Below are 23644 nucleotides of genomic sequence, written 5' to 3'. Positions count from 1 at the left end.
ACATGGCACGCATTGAAGTATAATCAGTAAATGTGAACACTGTGGAAAGATCCTGGATCCTGGTAGAGGAAGCGTCCCTCGATTCTCACTAAAAAAAAAGACATTTTCTCAAATATTCTCTTTTCTCTGTAAATCCGATGCACACGTGGAGAGCTTCCCCCAGCCCAGTTCACCCAACAGCTCAAACTCAGCACACTGAGGTCACTCTGTACGCTGTGCAATCGTTCCCCAAGGACTTTCTGCCATGGTCACCTGGCACCATGTCACGCTGCTGAAGGGCCACTCTTCCTGAAGCTCTGCAGTACCACCTGAGGAAGTACAATGAGCTTCAGTTGACCTCAAGCTTTTTTTTTTTCCCTTCATAAAGAAATTGGGGGGAAAAAAAGCAACCTTCTGAGCTAGTGGCACGTGATAGCAAACATCTGCTGAGACTTGTAAAGTAAAGTGAGTGAAAACATCACACTCTGTACTGACCTCACCCACAGCGCAGGGAACCGTCACCGTACCTAAGCACTTTTAACACTGGGATGGAACAGAAGAGCTCTTTGCAGCACGAGTTGCTCCTTGATTTTTACAGAAGTAACGAGTGATAAAACAAAATCAGAGGAAACTGTGGCTGCCTGAGCTACACGTGACTCTCTTCCTTTAGCTACAGGAAGAGTTTCCTCTGCAGCAGCATCACGGTGCAGACAGCAGCTTGCACAGGTGAAGAGCACACACTCCGAAGTCACACACGTGCACTGCTCCTCAGCCCGTTCCTGAGGACTGTGCTTTTGGATGTGCATTCTCCTTTTCTTTGTATGTTATTTCCAGCTGATGAAAGCGAGAATTCTGCTCGATCTAAAACACCTGTTAATTATTTGCGCGTAACTGATCAAAGAAACAGGCGCAAAATAGCAGCGATGGCTGCAAGAGGGAGCGGCGCTGCCCTCGCGTGGTGCGGATGATACTGAAGCTCCACAGAAAGGATGGGTCTGCACAGCTCTGGGTCCGGGATTTCTGGGCGCTTGGAAGGGAAGTCTTCAATGACTCCACGTTAAACTCCAAGCCCTGTGCTTATCACGGCGTGGGAACCCGGAGTGAGGTTTTGTAGGTTGAATTGTAGCTGCCCGATGCATTCAAAGAATAATTCAATCCTAAAAAAAGCCTTCCCAGGGGTACTGAACCAGGAATTCCAGGTTCACCCACTGTGATTTAAATCATCTCCAATCTCATTTCAGATCTGTCATCAAAGATCCGCCACAGAAGAGAAGAGAAGCATCTGAACGCGCTGCAGTGCACGAGCTCTGCACACTTATTTCAGAGAAGGAAATGGACGTCACTCTCTCTCACACACATACAGGCTCACATTTTAAATAGGATTGAATGGGCAAATGCTAAAAACTGAGCAGAACATCCTCAGATGGAAAGCTAAAATAACTCGAAAACAAACTGCAGAACTATCGAGTTATTTTAGCTCTGCTTAGTGATGCTGACACGATGAGGAGCTCACTCACACATTCCAGTCTTGTGAATGAAAAAATACATCTGAGCTTAATTCAAAGAGCACAGAAACTTTACAGCAGGAAAAGAGCTATTAAAAATATCTGACAAGAAGCAACACTATCTGCATCCACAGTATTTAATTTGTTTGAATAATATAGTTACAGATAAACAGGTTCACTCCATATACAATTACCAATACCTTTTTTTTTAATACAGCTCATATTCCAGTACATCAACACTATTTTATTTACAAGGTATTTATGTACATTAACATCTTTCTAAAGTCAGTGCATTGTCAATAAGCTTTATACAATAATTTACAAAGTGAATGTAGTTAATAGTTAACTTAATAAATTTACTACTAAATCATGAATTAATTTAATTTAAAAAAATTAATTACAACCAATGTAACAAACACAGAAGATCAAATAACATTAGTAGATTGTGCTACCTGCTTAAATAAAATGTTTCAAAGTAAATCAGTTGAAAACCTTTCACTTTTCATGGAGTTCAGGGAGGGAGGAATAGACAAACAGGAACCGAATGAAGCCACTAACCTAGAAGCTCACCATTTGTTTCTCTTCAGTCTCAATGTTTAGATCACTTTAAAGATAAAAGAGCAATTTGGGATAGGGAGCAACACTTGACAAGTAAGACAATACTTATTTTGGAAGCAACCTGCTGCCCTGCCAGAGGCAGGGCCTCCAGAGACAGGAGGTTTTGGCTTGAGTATAGACAGCAACATCAGCTGATATCATTTCTTAAATAGATAAAACCCAGATCCTTCTGGAAATTATACTCTTACTGGTGGGCTTGGCATTCTTGTAAAACACATTAAAAAGAAGCCTAAAATTTATTTCAGTCATCAACAACATAAGTATCAACTGTTAGGGAGAACAGGGAATCTAATGAATTTGGAAGGTGACAAAATCTGATTCAGCTGAAGAACAAAGGGGCGAAGTTGGAAACATATTCCTTCACTCATATATGCAAACACTAACACTGAAAACGTTTAAAGAAATGCCTACTCAAAAAAGAACCATCTTGTTCCTGGTCTCTGCTCATACTTTCCTTCAATGCAATAAACCCATTAACTGAAAAGAGCATCTTGCAAGGGTATGAAAAGCAATTCTGTTTTAATTGCAAGTATATGCATAACCTGTTGCAAAACAGAAGATTTGAAAAGGCAACCAAATTTTGAAAAAAGAAACCTTATTAAATTAAGAAACCAATAAAAAAATAAAAACCCATGAATGCTACGATAGCTACCTGACAGCCACAGCTTCTTATTGGTTTGAAATACACAGTGGATTAATTCACAGCCATTCACTCCAGAGCCCTTACAACAACAAAAACAAACTGTTTTTGAATTTAATTATATGATTTTTTTAAAAAAAGTGCAAACATAAAAGCAACACCAGTCATGAAACATAAGCTCAAGCATCTCTCCTTCCAAAAGCTGGGAACATCTTGTGCAATGTGCACATTTTAAGACACCATGCGTGCAATCACCGCTACTCTCTTCAACCTGAAGTTTCTTCTTGAGGCATCCCAAAAGTTTAAGATAGCACTCCTCAGGCAGAAAAGCCATTCCTGAAACATGTTGATCTGCACAGCCAACACGTGGAGAAAACACAGTTAAAATAAACCATTCAAGTGTAGAAATTAATCTCTTCTCAAATTAGGATTTGGTTGTGCTCCCAACGTACATAAAGAAAGCAACTGATACATTAGTGATGGCAAAACTGGAAAACTTTCCTACCTTCTGATGTCCATTCTTCAGATTTGTCTACTTTCCATTGTCTTTCTTTCCCTGTTTTGCCAGTAAAATGCAATAAAACTGCAGGAAAAAGGAGGTAGCAACATCATGTTGTCCAAAGACAACACTACATTTTTTCCCCATATATTAAATCTAAGGAGAACTTCAGGGGGTTGTTAGAATAGTTGATAAACTCTACACTACTTTGCTTAGCTCTTATTTGGACTATTAAATTTAGCTCTTATTTGGTCCTAGTCGGCTTTTCTCAAACCATTTTATTCAAAGGCCAATGGCAGTCTCAGCCTGATGTCTAACATCAGAAACATTTAGAGCATGTAGTGAGACAACAGAACGAAACAATACTATTTCTATATTAACTGCTGTTTAGTTAGGGTTCTCTTTTTGTGCTTTCAGATCACAGGGTACAATAACTACACTTAGCTTATCTGTCTCTATAACATTATGCCAAATGTAAGTTTCAGGGTGTTATCCCTCATATTCGAACAGTCCATGGAAGATCATCTGTTTACTGCAGAACACAGTACTTCTTGTAATCTGACTCAAAGTCTTCATCCATGCTGCTTGTGTCTGCCATCTTTTTGCCATCAATCTTTGGCAGAAATTGTGCATAGTCTACCCCCTGCTGCTCATAGAAAAGAATGTAGGCAGAGTCGGTGTCGATTTCATCGGGATGCAATTCCTGCAAAAAAGAAAAACACGTTCTGAAATAGGCACTGGCACAATTGTGTTACTGTCACTCAACTTAAAATACACACAATTGCCCTGGAAACAGTACTCCTAAGTGGCTGCTTGCAGCTAGAAGGACCACTTTTTCTCCCTTCCTTATTACAGTTATCAGGCTCCATTATTTACTTGGAAAGTATAACATCTTATAGAGCCAAATGCAAATAACTCAGAAATAGTGGAACTTAATTATTCAGTAATTGAATACAAAACAGCTAGCATCATGAAAAAGTATTCTTGGATTTCCATTTTCAGCAGCATTTCCATCTTCATACACAACAAGCATCTTTCCTTAACCACGTGATAGCAGCTGATGAATAAATGTTAACTTGAAAGAAGCCTCATTTAAAATTTTAGCTGAACAAAAAATGCCACAACAATACTTAAATGAAGCAACTTTTGAGACGTTTATGGTTTTAAAAGAAGAGATTTCACAAAACACAAGTTCCTTTGAATCTAGGTACCCATGGCTGCCATTTGTTACAACAGAAGATTTACCTTACAGCTGCTGTCATTGTAGCAGTACCACTTGTTGTTTGGGTTTTTGGCATAAGTGACATAATGACCCCCTCCCATAATTCCTGAATGGCACTGAGGGAAAAGAAGAAGAAAATTCTGTCTCAGTCATCACAGCTGAGAATTCACAGAACAAATTCACCATTTTTTACTAAGTAACAATGGTTGGTGACAATCCACACCTGCCAAGGATGATTAAATGCTACCCTTTCTTAAACAAAACCTCCTTCCTCTGAAGTAGCAGCACACTGCATGCACCAGACCCCCCATGTGTGCTGGCTCCAGCAGCAGAATGTGCCCCATCCACAGTCAGTCTCCCTCTGCCCTTCAATTTCTTTTACTATCCAATTTTATTTCATTATTTTTTTCATCTCATACAGAATATCAGTGTTCCTGCTATTTCTGGCTGTTTCGTTTTTACTCTTTTCTTTATTAGATGACTTTTTTTTTTTACTAGATCTGACCAAGCAGAAAAAGCACTAAGTAGAGACATCCTTTTCACTCAGTTTTAAAGGCAAACTTATTTTGCTGACTACACTCTCTCTTCTCCCATTTAATAAATCTTAAATTTTTGTAACGAAAACAATAAACATTTAATCAAACAATGCCACGAAGACAGTTCACTTACATAAACAGCCAACTTACCGAAATTGCATATAGATTGTAAATAGGGTTAACACAAACTTCTTCTCTTTGGTCATCTGCAGTGTCATCCTCGCTGTGGTTATCAAGCTGACCGTTGATACTACCGTTACTATACGCATTCTGCTCACAGATGTACCCATTGGCTAGAGTCACCTCACTGTCCTGAGCAGTACACAGTTCAGTATACAGTTCACTCTGACTACCACCCAAATTCTGCCCTCTCATAAGTGTATCACTTCGATCAGAAGCAGTTTTCTGTTCCTGGTCAGTGCTGTTTTCTTTACTTCCATCCAAGTTCTCTTTGCTACTTGACAGCTTGTTTTTCCCCAGCTGTGGTAGCCGCAGACGCCCTTTGCCTCTTCCTAAAGTCCTTGGGCTACTGTTTGGGCTACTGCTCTTACTTGATGGACAGCTGGTTCCACTCTTCCTTCCCAGAGATGGAGATGCTACAACAGAAAACAAGTGGACTATTAAGATAAGTAAACACACACACCAGACTTCTGCAAATAATCAGTCATTACAAGAACACCGTTCCACTGCAACTAATGAGTGCTATACAAAAGTAGAAGTAGCTGTGCACACACACACCTGAGACTTTCACACAGGAGCACAACTCAATTCAGCTCATTACACACAAGCGTGGACAGTACAAGTATTTGATAGTGCTTATTAAAAATAAAACAGTAAAGCTTCACTAAGTTTTCCAATGCAAACAGAAATGGTTTCAGAAAAAAGGAGCATTTCAGCAAAAAAAAAAAGTATCACAGTATATAATTTTTCCCAATTATCAGCATGTAGTGGAATTTTACCTAATTATTACCTACCTTTGATATTATTCATGACATTAGAAGTGTTAAGGGATGATGGACTTCTGTTCACAACATCTCCTTCTGCCAAATAAGTGATCTGCAGATCTATTTTTTTAGAGTCCCCTTGAAGAGTCCGTGCCTCAGGAACTTCATCAATTTGAGGAGTTAACTGTTTTCTCTGAAAATGACTCGGATCCCTTTGTACCAAGAAGGCACTTGGGTCAAAATTTTCTCGTGGAAATTTAACAATTTTCTGAGATTTTATCCAGCGTCCGTTTACAAACTGAAATCTTTTCAGGTGAATGATCTAAGGAGAAAAATACATTAAAGAAAATTAAAGGATTATACCACAGTGAGTAATCTCACTGTTAAAAATGTTCTTTCTCCTGAAGCATACAGACTTTATCATTTATATTAATGAAACAGTAACTAAGTGATGATCTGGACCATGAAACTAACATTTCCACAGCGAAATGATGGAAAGGTTTGCTTCTCTTCAGTGACAAATATAGTGGTGTTTTGCATAACCTACCAAGTTTAAAAGCAACAAAAGCAGGTGGTTACACAACTAGACAAAAGATCACATTGCCAAAAAGACTGCTTAAGTGTGAACTCTGTCAGAACAGCTGAAAATGCCACCTCTTGCTGCAATCTATCAGCTAAAAAGATTCAGAAGAAAATGAGGCTTATTTCAAGTTACTTGCCTGCACTACAAAAATATGTGCTGCAAACTATGTCAATGCCACCCTGAGACCATGAGCAAAAACACTTCTTAGAACAAGACAACATAACTAGCACTTCAAATCTGTAACCAGTTCTCTTTGCTTTTATTGCGGTAGTAAACAAAATCATACCAAAATGGGAGGAAGCCTCCAAAGATCTAGTTTTTTTGTAGCCAAACAATGGGTCTTGCATTTGGAACAGTAGTACATCTCATCTTCACCCAGCTCTTCCTCACTGGTGAAGGCTCGAAGACAGCTGTCCAGGTTGATGGGCTCTGCTTGAGCTCGGCGGCTTTGTTCAACACTTTCATGCTCTTCTACAATCTGAAGTGAGACAGAACTGTATCTGACTTGGAAATATACACAAATTGCTCAGAGGAAGCCTCTGCTTGCAGTATCACACAAGTAACATACACTAAGAATGAAAACTAGATGCACTAAAATACACCAGAAAACGTATTTCAATTAGGAAGAGGCAAACAAATAATGCACTGTCCTTATTCTTGGTTTAAAAATAATCCGTAAAGCACAATATTCTGGACAGCTACTCGAGTTCAACTCAGCTACATGTCTACCATTAGATTTTCCTAAGGATGTCAGTATCATAAACAGTTATCTATGAGTAAACCTAAGGATTAACTTCATCTTGGTGAACTACTAACAAATAATGAAGGGTTTGTGTTGCTATTTTACCCGTTCCTGGGACGTCTGGTAGCGCAGATGGAGTGCTGTTGGATCCCAGTCTACAGCAATGTAAGCATTCCCAACAGAAGCTCTATCCTCTGTGCACTCAATTTTACAGCCACGACAAAATCTAAGACAAAAAGTGAGATGTAGGATATACACTGCCCAAAACCTGTCCAATTTTACATTACTTCATGCTTCAGTATGAAATAAGGACATTTTCACAAAACAATCATTGGGACAATTTGTAGGACATGTTTAGTACAGAATTTTAATACACAAGAAATTGAAGCAGTTCAGTAATTGTATACAGTGTTGAGCAGAACCACGTGCTGCACACACACACAAAAAATACAGTGCTTTGTTTCCACAAGTGCACACACATTTACCTAACGGCAAAGGGCTTTTTTAAAATTTGTATTTATTTATTTTTGAATGAGCATATGACCTCAGTATCTTCCAGCACAGGTCTGGAATTTTCAGTAGCATGTCTGTTAGGGAAAATTACAAAACATGCCCAGGGTGAATATCAAACTGTTCATTTCAGTTCTTACTCTTCAGAAAGTAGAGAAACGAGTGAGGGCAGACAATCTACAAATTTTACAAGTTGGGTTTTGCATGAAATCCCCACAAATCATCCTAACATGTACATGTACGTGTGTGCATACAGACACAGGCACACAGAAGATGGTAAGGAGTTAAAAGATTGGGTTTTATTTTCTCATATATATATATATATTTAATGATCTCCTGATTTTCTCCTACTTTAAGGTTTCTGTCAGCAGAATTTTCAGCTCTACAAGTCATAAAAGTTATTCTGCAGCGCAAGTCTGCCATGTGAGGGTGCTGGTTAAATTAGATTCTTGATTCTTATTGATATTAGCTCTGCAGACTGAAATATATCAAAATCCCATTACCATAAATTACATTTCTGCTGAAGTGATTCCCTTAAGTCTAAAAATTTACCTGTACCATGGACACCAAGCACAAGAATTTCCATCCTTCTGAACAACTCTTAGGGTGAAAGGATACTGATATCCCATGCTGTCATCACTGAAACAGAAGAGAGCACAACATGAAACAATGTACAAGACGGTTAGAAGTCCCTGCCATAACAAACTATGCAGTAATTCATTGTTAAGATATGTGAAATGTGATCATGTGCCAGTTGCATTATTTTTCTATTTGAGTATCAACCAGTGCATGAGAATTGAACCAATTAAGTTGTGCCATGCATACCTTTAAGTACAACTGGAAGGCATGCTGTATTTAGCCACAGTAAAAGGATTAAAAATATATAAATATTTTTAATTATTCTCATTAAATTTCAGCACTCTAAAAATTAATTCTTATGTAAATAACCCAATGTATGGAATCCACAGGCAGAAGCACACAAAATTATTCCTAGAATTGTTGACATTAGAAGCTTAATTATGCATTTAAGAGCATATATTCATTCAGCAGAGCTTTATGAGAAGTCGAAATGCATGAAGATGAAAAGCAAGTATTTTTATAATCTTGTAAACAAACCTAAGCTTCAGTATTACACAGCTCAAGTCAAAGGCTGGCATGCCAAACTCACCAGTCCTGTGCATGATTACTAGCTTCCTGAGGGGGGAGGGGGCTGGCAAGCCTGGAAACCTGAATCCATACTGCATCATACAGATCTTTTTTCCGTGTGTGAACTGTACAAGGAACAATTAGTGGCATTCCAAAGAGACTAGGACGGTTCTTCTGAGATGAAAGAAAATATAGCTCTGTCCGCATCTGCATAAGTGGGAAAAAAAAAGAATGACTCAGGTATAAGTACACATTACCTCGTATTACCATAATGACTAGGATGTTGGCCCTGTTCTGTATTTTAGGTTTCAGCGATTAAAACAAACCATTAATTCTGTTAGACGTGCACCATTTCAGCAATTTTTTCATCTTTTTTTCCCCCCAGTTTCACTGAAACTGCCTATAAGCCTTTTTGCATTATTTTATGGTATCATAGCAGTGTTATTAATGCACTAGACCACATCAACATACATCTACTTCAACTACGTACATTTTCTTGTGTATCATACAATACACATTTCTTACTTTTCTCATCACACAGCAATGCTGTAATACTGACAGACACCTAATGATGCTATCATCTGCTCCTAAATTATATTAAGCAAGCTTATGTTCTGTATAGAAAGAAAACCTTCGCATTTACAGAATACACAACTTACTCCATGCAGAAAAATTGGCCTTTGTGCTACATCACTCATTTGCAAAGATTTATCACACTGATTTAATGACATGTGGGTATAGTAAACTGCTATGACCTTGAAAAAATCTGTATACAACTGACCCTTTTCATCAATTATGTTTTTGATAATGATGGACAAAGACTGCTGGAATAGTTTTCTCCTTCCTCTTACTGAGAGTTGTACAACTAGCAAGCTATAATGGCTCAAAAGCATTTCACCCAGCACCTAAGAAATTCTACTGAACTTGAGAGAACAGAAACTTGAGAGAATAAAGCAAGAAAAGCCTCATACAAACAGCAGTAAATTAAAATAGCCTCCCAGCCCACATCCACTATGCTGTAAACGTCAACAGGCTCTGAAGACACAAGACAGTGCACACTGAATACATAGCTATTTGAGGTGGTCACCCATTCAACTTTGACATTTAGAGTTCAATGCTACTACAGATGCTTTTTACAAAGAGTACTTAATGCCAACAGAATGAGCCACAAATGTACTGTGCATCTTCACTCTGTTGCTGTGCGTGAAATAAGGTTGTTCCACATAATGGAGAAGAAATGCATTTCAAGTAGTTCTTCTAAGGAGAATTTTTTCTGCTCAAAGAATCTTAGGACATTTAATCAGGGAGATAGTGAGCACCCAAGTACAAATCTCAGCATTAGAGAACTGGGAAGCATGCCAATACAGATGGAAGAAAAATACAACAACAGTAGACATCACAATTTAAATCCACAAGAGTTGTGTGTCCAAATAACTCAGCGTGTACACAGTAGGAAAACATTCACGATCCCTTATAAGAAATACATAATGATTTATCATATGGATGTAGAATACCTTCACAGATTTTCTCTAAACATTATGCAAATAATAATTTAAAACAAATGCAAAATCTACTAACCATTTTTCTGTGGACTGCAATTATGTACCCTGTACAAGGACTGTCAGAAAGCAAGGGCACGTGGCCATTGAGAGTCCAGTTGGCAAGGTTACGCTCTGTTCCACATGGCACTACAGTATTTGGCATCCCATTTGGAATCAGGGTTGGTTTGGGAAGGTCCCCATTCATCATTACGTTGGGTGCTCCATTAGCAGATGATCCAGTTGAGATATCTGTAGACAGATAATTACATTCTTACTCAGCTTAATCAACCATAACACATCACAAGCTTTGCAAAACCCAGAGTATGTAAGAGCAAGGAATAACAGGTGTTCTCAAATCACAATTTGCTCTCAAATCACAAAAAAACAAAAGCCAAAACTCAGCACCACTTTTTTTTTTTTTTTTCCTTTTTTAAGTACATCCTACTTCAGAGCCAATCCACAAATAACAAAATATTTTGCATATTTCTAACTAAAATGTGTACCTAGTGATCTTCAGACTGCAGTGCTGGGCATAACCATAATAAGGATCACAGACCATCAGCCCACAGAGAGACTGCCCACAGCACCTCTGCAGACCAAAGCTTGGCCTACTGTCTTAAATCTTTGAGTCTCATCACTGTACTAAGTAGTAAGGCTTTCCTCCTGAATTACTGCAGTACCTAAGCACTGAGTGTTTAAGGTGAATGGGAAAACAATCGTGTTTCCTTTTACCTGACTGCACAGGACTTGATGCTGATGTAGGTGATCCTGGAACTGGTATTTCAAATGCACACAAAAACCCACTCACAGATAACCGGACTTTCTGGTTGTCCTGAGGAAAATTCTTCATTGAGAAGGGAAGATTAGTCAGATACATATGTACTTCTGTGACACCAAGCAAGTTTTGTTCTTTTGAAAACAGTACACCTATCACATTATCTGCTTTCTTACACCTTTCTAGAGGAGAAAGGACAGCCAACAAGTGGATGATTTTGGATGAATGTAAGTATATCATACACTCTGTACAGAGCTTCTGCTTCAGTCTCCAGCCTCCTGACAGTGTTGAAGCTCATCACAGCACTCTCACTTGAGATTTGTTACAGAATGATTATATCATGTTTCTCTAAAAATATCATTAGTAATGAATTTAATTAAACTTCTGCAAGCTTTTACTTCTCATTTTATTTACAAGCGGCTTATTTTTGCTCAGCTTACTCTGATTTTAATTTAAAGCAAGTTGAACTACAGTTTAAGATTGCAATATAAATTAAAGTTTATATAGAGATACAGCCAAGCTGACTTGTGAAATAATTTAACTGAAAGTGTGATTAAACATTTTTGGTATACAAAGCTTAATGTCAAGAGGAATGAAGATGTGCCAAAATACACAAATAACAGTATGAAATTTGAAGCAATGAATATTTTTCGTTTTACCTTTATATTGGAACTGTGCACTTCTGCAAGTAGTATCTGTTCTGGTTTTAGTCCACAGAGTTCACTTAACTGCTTTTTCAAACCCGTATATTTTTCATCCATGTTCAATCTCAGGCCGTATCGAACAGGAGTAGTACCATCCAATTTGATTACTTCAAAGGGAACAGAAATGCCACAGTCAGCAAACCAGGAAAGAATTAATGGAAATAAAATATTACATATTCTACTTATAGAAAGTAACTTTTTCCACTAAGACCTAATTTTCATTTCATACTTTTTGATTTATTACCAGGCAATAAAATTTGTTTAGCTTTTTATGATCTTCACTCTTCTTGCTCTATGCAGGCTGAGAGCAGTCTACACAACACAATGAGTAAAGTTCTCTAAACCTCAATTTTTTGTTTCTGTACTAAGTTCCTCAGACAAGACTGAAGGTGGACCATCTCTGCTCAGTTTCTAAAGGCTTTATTTTAGTTTAACCACATACTAATGAAAATTCTTGTATTCCATAATATGAAATTATTTGACTATGTTTTAAGTGTAAATGCTGACACAAATTTGGGATGTTTCAGAGCTGTTCCTTGAAAACCCATTCTACATACAGAGCTTCTATTTTAGCATAGATGAGTTTATAGGGAAATAAATATCATCACCCACCTGTAATTTCTAGGTGCATGTAGCTATCCATGGGCAAAGGTAAGGATAAAAAATTGAAAGGGTCAAACCTAACGCTTATATGTCCACAAGTTTTACATTTAACTTGTGATTTCAACTGCCCATGAAATAAATCTACAACAATTGATCTGTTCCTTCTCAGGTGATTTTCCCAGGCCTGAAAGAAATTGCAGAGAAAAACACAGTGTCAGAAGTTGCAGACTACTTGCTTGCACTACAGGAAGAGGCTACGTTGGAAGATCTCCCAAGTTCTGTCAGCCTACGGAATTTAAGAGTATTTCCACAGAAGCAGTTAACTGATTTATTCAAAATAGTGAGTATTTAATTTCATGGGGAGTAAAGAACAGTTCCTTCCCTCAACACAATAATCGAAGCAACAACTGAAGTACTTCTGAAAGGATCATCACCTTGAAAAAAATCTTAAGATCATTTTGAATGACTTCAGAATAAAAGTATGATCGTTATACCTTATTATAATTTTTAAATTACACTTATTTTCAGATCAGATGTGAAATTGACTCCTTAAATCACAAATCTAATGGGTTTCAAAAGACAGTTCAATCCTGAAAGAATATTGCCACACACAAAGTAGTTTCTAACAGCTTACTGTTATGAAGGGAAAAGAGAAAAGCAAAAATAAACCCAAACAAATGAAAATACTTGAACCCTCTACCTCAGCTGCTACTTCCCAGTCTGGTCGACCATCGCTATCTTTCAGTTCAACATATGGCTTATCATGAACTCTATTCAAATCCTCATGAAGACCATCCAAAAGAAAAGCCAGAAGCTCCTGAGAGTCTTGTTGTTGAAAGCCATTAAACCTTGGAGCGTATTTTGCTATTGTCCACTATAAAAAAAGCCAGAAAGTTACTTCACATTATGTGACAAAAGTTGCAACAACAAATCAAGATATCAAGAGAAAATGCATGCAGTCAACAAACACAAATGCAATTGCCAAGAGTTACTGACAACCCCCTGTGCTTTCAGAATAAAAGACTACTGACAGGCAATATATTATCTTGAATTCCTAACAAAGGCTACAGAAGTCGAAATCTTACAACCTCTGATTTTCAACAGGTAATCCTTTGAGCTCACAACCACTGAATCATGTCTATATTCAACAAAAAGCTGCTCTAGTACTGATCCCCAGGATGGATGCACCCTGGTCTCCTCCAGAAGGAGGTCTTGGCTGGACACAGGCCTTTCCCAAAGGAGCAAGTACTCTGACCACTTAGGAGTAACAAGTGATGATTCCAGATATGCTTGCTGGCTTCATCGCCATCTCCTTCCTTCCTTCCCTTTCTCTAGGGAGATACTGATTTGAATCCCAGAACCAATACAGTTAACACTAAGTGCATTATAGTTTTAAAATTATTTTAACGAATTTGTCCTTTTTTCTTTTAAATAACATACATCACAGACTTACCCGCAACTTCAGTGGTGCTATATTCTTCTGAGTCCCACTCCACAACTCTTGAACTAAATCCCCATAGCACTTGGCCATGTGTCCTTTCATTCCTATGGGATTCGTCCTAGAAATGACAAAGAAATTAAAACCAAAGGGAAGTTAAACAAAATTCAAGCATAAACATAAATGAGGAAGCACAAAGGCTTCTTGAACTGTTTTAACTCATCCCCCCAAAAAAGTTTCATGTATCTAAACTAGTACCTGTTGCACAGCTGATGTTTGTAACAATGAATTAGAAGGATTTGCTCATACTACTTCTGAAAGTAGAAGCTCATTTTAAAAAATGATACAAAACCTAAGTGCCAATGGTTTCAAAAGAAGTACCTGTTAAGTTCATAAAGATGTCTTCCTGAGATGAAATATCGTGTCAGAGGTTGTGTATTACTGACACACTGGATACTAGAGTTCATGAAACATGTGTTACCCAGATTGCTTAATCCAGTAGCACCCTTCTCAGTAGGAACTGAGAAAAAGAAAACATAATTATGTCAGTTCAGCAGATGTGAAAGATTAGTCGGGAATGGTATATCACTGAAGTTCAGAGTATGACCTTTTCACCATAACCATTACAATTTAAATAGCTCCCACTTATGAGACTACAGCTAGCACAGATGCTAGAGGGTCAGCCAGTTCAAAACATCCACTCTCCCAGCTCTACTTATGTCAACAGAAATTGAAGTCAGTATATTGTTGGATTTGATCTACCATCAAAAAAGGCAAGACAAAACCCACAAAATCTGGAATCTGCTACTGCTGCATCACAGTGTCTGAGAATACATCTATCAAGGTCCAACTCTCACATTTTTCTATCATCTAAGTTAACAAAACAAAGAACAAGCAAAGACCCATGAGTATAGAAAACCTCTTCCAACATTAAAAGCATTTAAATGAAAATGAGTTGTTTCAGCATAATGTAATCTCTTGGATTTTTCTCCTCACTGTAGCTCAAGCACTTACCTTTATGCCTGTCTATTTTACTGCTGTTTGCTATAAAAGACATCTCTTCAGGCCAGCTCATGTCTTTATTCCGAACTAGAAAGAAATAAGGAATAAGATTTTTTTGTTTGCTACATATTCCAGACAGCTTAAACAGCTAAAGAGATTTAATTAAAATTTGCAAACTTTAATTGAGATCATACATTTGTTTATTTTCAGAATATTTTTATTTTTGCTTTCAATTGTTTCCCATCATTATTGGAAATCATTCTACTATAGCATCACTTCAACACATGACATGAACGTCTTTAGGGAGCAGCCTTGAGTTTTCTTTTCTTCCAGATAACAGTTCTCAGTACTTGCCTTAATACTTAAAAAGTCAACCTTCAGACTTGTATCAATCTGTTCATTTCAGGAGCAATCACTAGATTTTTTTTTTTGTTTCCATGAACCAACAATAGATGCAAGTGTATTTCACAGCAGTGACAAATCACACACATTTCATTCTTAAGCTAACTTTGTCCATCGCCTCCTCATGGATCCCTTCCCTCTGTATTCCTCTGTCTAGCACTGACACAAAGTGCTTGCTTGGCCACATTAGCAAACTGGCTTAAGGAACTGATATTGCTAAAAAAAAAAAAAAAAAAAAAAAAAAGGAATTTTTTACTATATTACTTCTCACAGCCAGCTCATCAGGTAGGTGACAAATAGTTGGCCACAGGTGACCAAATAAACAGGAGGGGGCAGACAGTTTCTTTCAGAGACACTGTTGATTTTGTTCATTCAAATACAGCCTCAGGTATATCTCAGCTGATATCTGCAGACCCTCTCCCCTCTCTACACATAAATACTCCTTTCTTCCCACGTGTCTAGTGATTAATGCAGGTAACACAGTTAATTGGATGAGCCACTGTGCCAATTTATATTGATCAATATTAACTGAGCCAAGTGGCAAAAGGACAACTCCATCTGGCACAACAGCCTGAAGTGTAACATAAAACTACACTAAATGAAACTTCTACAGAAAGAACACAAGAACCAAATTTGTAGCCTGTGTGACCTTATGGACAGCAGCAGAGTAGAGCTGTTTCTCAAATTAAGAGATCAGACAAAAAGTCAGGTCAAACTAATTTGAGAAGTCAGTTAAATCCATGCACTCTGATATCTCTGGCAAAGGTCTAATTTATTAGTAACTGACAGTACTCTGCCAGGCACAGTACTGCATGACAGAAGGATAAAACTCAACTGACAAACTGAAACAAGACTTTTTTCACCATGAAGACAGTCAGTCAAGCACACATATATTAGGTTCTTTGCAGACTGGAAAAGAAAAGCAGCTCGTAATGAAATTCTTGGAAATGAACCTGATACACACTGAAACACGCAGCTGTGCTGACCTTTGCTTTGTAAGAACATGTTCATCATAACCAGAATTCTTGTAAGATCAGCGGAAAAAAAGATATCAAATAAAAAAGCCTCAGATGCACCACACAGCTCTTGCTTTATCTCTAGTGATCCAGATGCTATTGTAGCAGTAATGGATTGATTGCAGCTTCGATATTTCTTTCAGTATTTTTCTCAATATATACAGATCAGTGCATATTTACACAATCTTCCTTCTCCAAATACCTCCAAAGAATAAACCTGTGGGCAGCACACTAATGCATCTGAGCAGTATTTTGAGCAGTTACTCCACGGTGTAACATGCACAATATATTAAGAATATATGGAGTCATAAAAAACTGCTTGTTCTTAGTGTGAAAACCATTTCATATGCCCCTTTTATACCTTCTATTACTAGATGCTGTTCGTCTTGGATTTTAAGATATTCCAGTCTATGGTCTTCATCATCCAACAATGTAAGGTAGTTCTGCAGGAGAAAAAGACTTCAGAGAGTTATTACTGCTAGTTCTGAAATTCTCTAAGGATGTTTTAATCTCAAAGCAACCAAACTAAAATAGTATTAATTTTCTTTCCACATAAGAGTACCACCTTTCTAAGTAATTACATGAAATTAATTAAATATAGCAGTTCACTAATCAGCACAAGCATCTCTTTCAGCACTCTAGTTTTAGGTGGTATTTCTTAACAGAGAATTACACGTACCCAACGGTTTGGAGGAACACATTCTGCTTGCTCATTGTGATTTCTCCACATACACATTTGGAAGAGATCCTATGTGGCTACTGGCTTGCATCAGCAGAGGCCTACAGTATCAGCACATACTTTTACTCCCATTTAAAACAGTTTCTATGAAAATTTACATCACGAGTATTAATCTGTCAGCCAACTGCCAATTTTTAAATGTATTACAGCCAAAATTGATTTTTATCATGCTAATAACAGCAGAATATAAATTTCACTGCTTGGAGTGCAATAAAATCTCTTCAAAAAAAACTAGGGTGAATGAAATTTTTATTTACATATTTTGGTCCAAGTTCTCTGATGCAAATGGCTATGAACAGCAAAGGAAACTCACAGCCTTTATTTCTTCTATGCATATGTGAGAACAATATGATAGACAGTATTCACTGTTAAAGAGTAGACCAACGTTACCTCGCTGTTGTACAACCAGAGGCGCATATCCTCTTCCTTTATACGCAGCCTCTGGGAGAGATATTCATGGATCTCTTTAATCGTCTGCATTCGACTGAAGCAGCCAGTGTAAGCCAGCACCCTTTTTAGAGGAGCATTTGGTGAAGGTACATTGCCTGGGTTCAGAATGAAAGAAAAAGGCAAAAGGATGTACATGCCTGTACACACACTAAAATACAAATCAGATATATAACAACTTACATACTACACATACTCTAAATATTTTATTTTTTGTGCCTAAAAAAAGTCAATTTTCTTTTTCTGGCTTCAGAATAAATATAGTGTCACAATGAAAGCTAAATGTTACCAACCCTTGGGAACATCTCACATCAACACAGAGCAAACATGCTATCACAAAGAAGATAAATTCACATCCATTATTACCAAAACCTATTAGAAAATTGCTTCATCATGATTCTCATAGGAAACAATTTAAAAGAAATTTCGAAGCAACTGGACTAGTCTTGCTTTTTTTTTTCCTCTTAAAGATGGTATCAAAGCCAATAGTAATTTTAGAAAGAAAAAGCTTCCAAAATTCCGCAATCATTTTCTTTTGAAAGCACATCACAAGTTAAAAATAAGGAAAAAAAAATCAGTCTGATTGCTCTCGGAAGCAGCACAACTTTGCTCCACCTCTTCCATGGGTGGAACGCCAACCTGAGAAGACAAAAGTGGTCCAGGCATTTCACAACAGAAGTACTCCTTCCAACTAACATCCAAAAAAACACCAATCCTTATGATTTTCATCAGAATTTCTACACCATTCCATCTTGGCAAAATAAAGCCCAAAACATTTCATCAGCCAGGACTGTAGTTGTTTTCTGTAACATGAAAACATCTTTAAACATTTGCAAAAGCTCATTTTGAAACAGATGACACCAACTTCCTACATCTTACTTTTTGAGCTGCTTTAGTTTAAAAACTCCACAAGTTCCCCATTCCTACACAGTCTGTAGCATATTAATGGAAAGCTTTTGTTCCACAGCCTGACTGGGCAACTGCATTAAGTAACCACAAAAACAACTGTTCTACTTTCATCAAATGATTAAAATAAGTTAAGTAGTACCATATGAGAAGATGTGGTATTACATGCAATTTGACAACAGAGTAAGACTGTACCGTAATCATCTTAGAAGTCAGCAGAGCATCAGTTTTCAAGTATACCAAGCAAAGTACTGATTTTGTTTTTTGTAAGAATACAAAAAGCGTTTTCTGAGATTAAGGATCAGAGGATTAGTTGTAAGATTACAGCAAGAAAGCACATTTGAAAACTCAAAAAGATTAATAATTGGTTGGGCAATTAGTGCAGTGCAGAGCAAAATAATTTCAAATCAAGATCAAATTCGTCACGTCAGAAAATTCCCTCTATTTGACTTTGGGTATTTCAGGAATTTGGGTAGCAGGCAGTTCCTGCAGAGGAAACTTGGTCGAGCAGGCAGCCACCATTTACACGTGAAGTTTGTGATTCTACCAAAGCAGTGAAAAATGGAGCATCTGCATGAGATTTTTAAACGTACGCCAAGAGCAAAAAGGCTGAAAGCTTTCCCTTTTCAGTAGTCAGATGAGCCCAATTTGAGACATATGTTACTGTGGATACTCAATCTGTGTGTATCCAAATGCACATACACGTGAAAATCAGATATTGCTTCAGACTTTCTGTGCAAGCTGAGTATGCAACTACACTCACAAACTGATAACTAAAAGCAAATCCCTGTAACATTTTTAAGCCCAAACATTTTTTTCACCCATTTTTTGGTGAGCATTAATACCACCATTACAGCATATGTATTTTAATTGGAAGTTTAATTCTACACAATTGTCTTTCCAAAATGCATCATGTAATAGTTTTCATATTCCATTAATTCAGCCCCTTTCTAAAGGGTATTCAAATGTCTTTGGGCACCAAAGTCTAGCTGCCCAAATAACTCAGAACCAGATGACCTTAATCACCACTGTACTGCCAGATACGCACCCTGCACGTATTCTAGGGCTACATAATTAACAACCAGTGGGGATCATCAGATCTGTCCTTCTTAGCTCTTCACCTTATGCAGTGCTCATTTCTCACTTTGAATTTGTCAATTTGCATTAAGTACACAACATAACTGATTTCAATGAAAACATCCCTTTTTGCCACTTCCTTTTAAAAGAAGAGGGTAGGAAAGCCTTTAAATTTTTACCAAAAGCTGATTGTGCCTCACAGTTGATTAGCTGGTGTGCAAGCACAGTGGCAGCAAGCTTGCTTCTACGGCTCTGGATCTCAATTTCTGAGAAACTGCACACTCAAATTCTTGCTGCATTCTTAAGTTACCTCTAGGTAAATGTTGAGGAAACATTCTCAGGCTCATCATACCCATATTCACCCAGATGTTTGACTGCTGTGTTCGCGTGGCAGGCTGCTGTCTCAGAAAAAGCAGATAGCGAGGAAATAACTCCAGTTCAGGCACATTTGTCTTGCTGTTTTTGATCACCTGGTGAAGACATTTAAAACATGTTTCAGAAGCACTTGTTATACTATATACTATTATAGTATATAACTATATATACTGTAATAATAAAAAATATATAATTATATATAATATCTATATACAATATAAAAATAAAATAATATATAACTATACTGTTATACTATAGTATCAAATTCCAGTCTTCATATTATTAGGGTACACCTAAATTTTCTTGCATTTTGATACATTACAGAAAAGGCTGAAACTTCCCTGGAATATGACTTGCAGCTTGTCAGCCAACAGTCTTACAAAGAACTTGCTATCTAGACCTGTCCAAACGCAGATGTACGTGAGTGGCAGGACTTTTGTGAACAGGAGTATCAGAAGAAAAATCTCAGCTTAAGTTATAAGAAGCAATACAATGCACTTAACTGCCAAGGTATTAAACTTTGGTTACAACAGAAAATAGGGTGCTGACATTTTCTGGAAAGCAGCAGCAGGACAGTTCCTGACGTGGGTCTGTCCATAGGGAGGCACACACCCAAAGGGTCCTCATCATCTCAAGTGCTCAGATAAATAACCTTATGGCAGTTGGTTAATCATGGACTGCAATTCTGAGGTTTATACATACACTACTTATATTTTTACAGACAGGATATCTAAAGTTAAATTCTTCAATTTGGAAGGGAAGCCTCTCTTCTATTGGCATTATTACAGAAATCTCACGATCTTAGTCTGTGGTGCAATAAAGTGATACGGCCTTTTCTGGATTATGAAAGGTGTTTGTTTCTATGGAGAACGTGTAGGAGGAGGGTAACAGAAGCCAGTTTTCTTCACTGTAAAAATCACTGTCAGTACTACAGCTAACAGATCAAATCCTCAAAGAATCATATAGCAAATTCTCTCCCGTTTCCATCACTGAACACAAAACTGTTTTTAAAAAGGGCAGCTTCAAATCTGCTTGAAATCAAAACATTAAAAAAAAAAACGAGACCTGTGTTATATAAACATTCATTTAGCAGGCTACAAAATGCTTCACAACTTATTAAAAAATTTTATATATAGGCAGACCTGAAAAATGTCTGTGCTACCAAACTGTGTGTAAAAGCCTTGAGACACAATCTGCTGGGAATAAGGGAAGTTTCTTAAGAAACATCTGGCCAAGTCCTGGCCAGGTGCACAAAATATCAAATCAGAAACTGTAGATCTATGTAAGCTGTTCAAGAGAAGCTACTTTCTGCCTGAGTACTGGAATCCCTCTCAAAGCAGAAATCCCTTGTATCTTTAACCACTGCATTTCAATCTCAGGGCTTCTATGCTGCATCACCTTCAGAGATGCAGGCTTGTTGTGCCTTTGGAACATGAGAACAATAACTCACAAAAACAAACCAACCAGGGATCTACCAAATATTCCCTCATGTAAGAAAATGAATCTTTAATTAAGGATATTACATCTTTACAGAGAAAATATCACTAATAGTTACAATAAGTCAATTTCAGTTGTTCAAGCTTTGTTGTTTTGTTGTTTCTTTCCTCTTTCAAGAAAGCTTTTATACCTTTGTTTTTGCCATCATGATAAGTTGTGCAGTACTTGTGCACTGTTGCAATATATTTTCTGAGGTATGTCCTACAAATCTCCTGCTTTTATGTCCACATTTGTTTCTGAGACTGTTTATTTCCCCAACTTGCTCTTCAAAATTTTTCATTCAGTCTATGAATTTTCAGATGAAGTGGAAACCGACCATAGGACATTTTAGTGGAAATGGCAAAGCTCAGACACAGTAGATTGTACACATTATTTAATGGATTACGTCAAGTTAAGCATTCAATTATCACAACTTACCGGCCTGGGCAAGGACAGGTTTGCTCCATACCAATGGTAAAGTGCTCTCCAAACTGGTTCTGGGACCATTACATAGTCCTTCCCTTCAACCAGCTGCGGCGACCGCTTTAATCTTCCACCCTCCATTGTTAATGATGCAGCCTTATGAACAAAAAGGGATTTCATCAAATCAAACACAAAAACTGGCACACAGCCACAACCATTTTATCTCGAACACAGAACACTTTGTAATTATTGAAATATTAATCTGCAATTAGCATCTGTTTTTCATCGTAAGATAGTATGTAAACGTAACAATAACTAACACTCAGGTTTCACTGCTAAATATTTCACTGAAGACTGCCCATTATACAAGCCATCTTTTGTGTCACCTACTCTGACAGCTACAAGTATGGTGAAAACTGTTATTTTTTGGTTTTGCTTTCAAGCGACAGAAGACATTTTTACCTTCACTGGTTCTTGTGTTACAAGGGGTTGGTTATCAATAGCTCCTGGTTTCTGAGGATTGAGCTGGAGCAAAGCATTCCCATTGGTTCCAAGGAAACACTGATTGTTATTATCTGAAGTGTTATGCTGCCTAGCAAAACACACGTCTGTTCCTGGTGTGCCTGGGTAAAGAGCATCTGTAGCAGAGCATGAAAAACACACTCACCATTTCATTTAGTGACTTCATAAAACAATAATGGATCAATTAAACTGATTTTTATATATTATGTATATATTTTAAAACATAATTGGAGTTCTCTATTCTTCAAACTTCAGTATGCAACTCTTCCAAATTTCATAGTAGTAGCAAATATATAAGTGGTCTCAGAAAAGGTGAACAAGTGACTATATGCAAACTACACTTGAGACACAGAAGCACTGCCTTGAAAACAGCCTAACTAGATTCACATGGGTAAACATGCTTTGCATTTGTGCTTATTTTCTTATGTTTGAATGTCAAATTCTTGAAATTCTTATATACAAAACTGAATTTATATGCATTATCATTTCTGTTGTTTGTTTTACTTTTTCTCCTTGATACAACTGCAACCTAGACTTGAATGTTTTTGTCTGGAGGAATCCATGCAGCACCTAGGGTTCTCAAAACTTTTTCTATATTCAACCTCCAAGGAAATAAGATGTTATGCTTACTGCTGCTAGTAGTCTCTGAGGCTTCTGATGCAGTAGAAATATTATCTGAAAACTTTTCTTCTGGTGCACTGAAGTAATTAAGACCTCCCATTTTGTCTTCTCCCTGTTCTGAAGTATTGGCTGCAGCAGCTATGAGTGAATTCTTACCTCCACTCAAGACAGATGAAGGCTCTATCACAACAGGGTTTGCATCCTAAAATTGATAGGCAAGTGGAAAAGTTATTTATAAGCCAGCATCAAAGACTTATAATAGCCAAGTCAACCACCAAAATTCAGTTATGAGAACTTTTACATACAGCAATGAGCTTCAGAGAAAAAGAAACTTACATCTATTGATGCAAAAGAGAAAAACACACCAAAATAGTTAAATTAACAAAATATTCTTCTGTACAACAAACATTGTGAAATATCAGAACTGTTTTCTCTAACCAGATATGACAGCCATTTTAGACAGCTATAATTACAGACTCTTTAGAGATTATTATTAATCTCTTTAGAGATTATTTATTTGAAGATCTGTCCCTTCAGAATTTCATACGGTGAAACAAGGACAGCATGTCCAAGAACAAAACAAAACACATTCTTTCTTCAGACTTCATCAGATCAGCCAAACACCTGAACTCTGCAGTAAAGCTGGAAAAATA

General features: G+C 37.3%; 1 protein-coding gene across 3 annotated transcripts in view; it reads right to left on the bottom strand.

The window, feature by feature from the left end:
* Positions 1 to 1607: 1607 nt before the first annotated feature.
* USP32 (ubiquitin specific peptidase 32) overlaps positions 1608 to 23644 on the bottom strand; it is a 59034-nt gene continuing 36997 nt past the window's right edge. Inside the window, exons 13-34 of one of the 3 annotated variants that reach the window (XM_065732062.1) lie at positions 23001 to 23193; positions 22311 to 22486; positions 21864 to 22004; positions 19885 to 20044; positions 17535 to 17689; positions 16767 to 16848; positions 15000 to 15074; positions 14367 to 14505; positions 14001 to 14106; positions 13248 to 13421; positions 12557 to 12731; positions 11900 to 12051; positions 11198 to 11309; positions 10503 to 10714; positions 8947 to 9131; positions 8331 to 8417; positions 7374 to 7494; positions 6813 to 7004; positions 5974 to 6265; positions 5150 to 5595; positions 4487 to 4579; positions 1608 to 3944 (exon numbers count right to left, since the gene is read on the bottom strand). In XM_065732062.1, coding sequence (XP_065588134.1) covers positions 3771 to 3944; positions 4487 to 4579; positions 5150 to 5595; positions 5974 to 6265; positions 6813 to 7004; positions 7374 to 7494; positions 8331 to 8417; positions 8947 to 9131; positions 10503 to 10714; positions 11198 to 11309; positions 11900 to 12051; positions 12557 to 12731; positions 13248 to 13421; positions 14001 to 14106; positions 14367 to 14505; positions 15000 to 15074; positions 16767 to 16848; positions 17535 to 17689; positions 19885 to 20044; positions 21864 to 22004; positions 22311 to 22486; positions 23001 to 23193 — 3642 coding nt within the window. In that variant the 3' untranslated portion in view covers positions 1608 to 3770. The remainder of the gene's footprint in view (positions 3945 to 4486; positions 4580 to 5149; positions 5596 to 5973; positions 6266 to 6812; positions 7005 to 7373; positions 7495 to 8330; positions 8418 to 8946; positions 9132 to 10502; positions 10715 to 11197; positions 11310 to 11899; positions 12052 to 12556; positions 12732 to 13247; positions 13422 to 14000; positions 14107 to 14366; positions 14506 to 14999; positions 15075 to 16766; positions 16849 to 17534; positions 17690 to 19884; positions 20045 to 21863; positions 22005 to 22310; positions 22487 to 23000; positions 23194 to 23644) is intronic. The other 2 variants (XM_065732063.1, XM_065732064.1) reach the window with 2 other exon arrangements.

Source organism: Cyrtonyx montezumae, unplaced genomic scaffold (genome assembly GCF_038088225.1).
Source record: "Cyrtonyx montezumae isolate F1298 unplaced genomic scaffold, pur_monq_1.0 scaffold_15, whole genome shotgun sequence".
NCBI lineage: Eukaryota > Metazoa > Chordata > Aves > Galliformes > Odontophoridae > Cyrtonyx > Cyrtonyx montezumae.
This window is presented reverse-complemented; position numbering and strand designations above follow the sequence as displayed.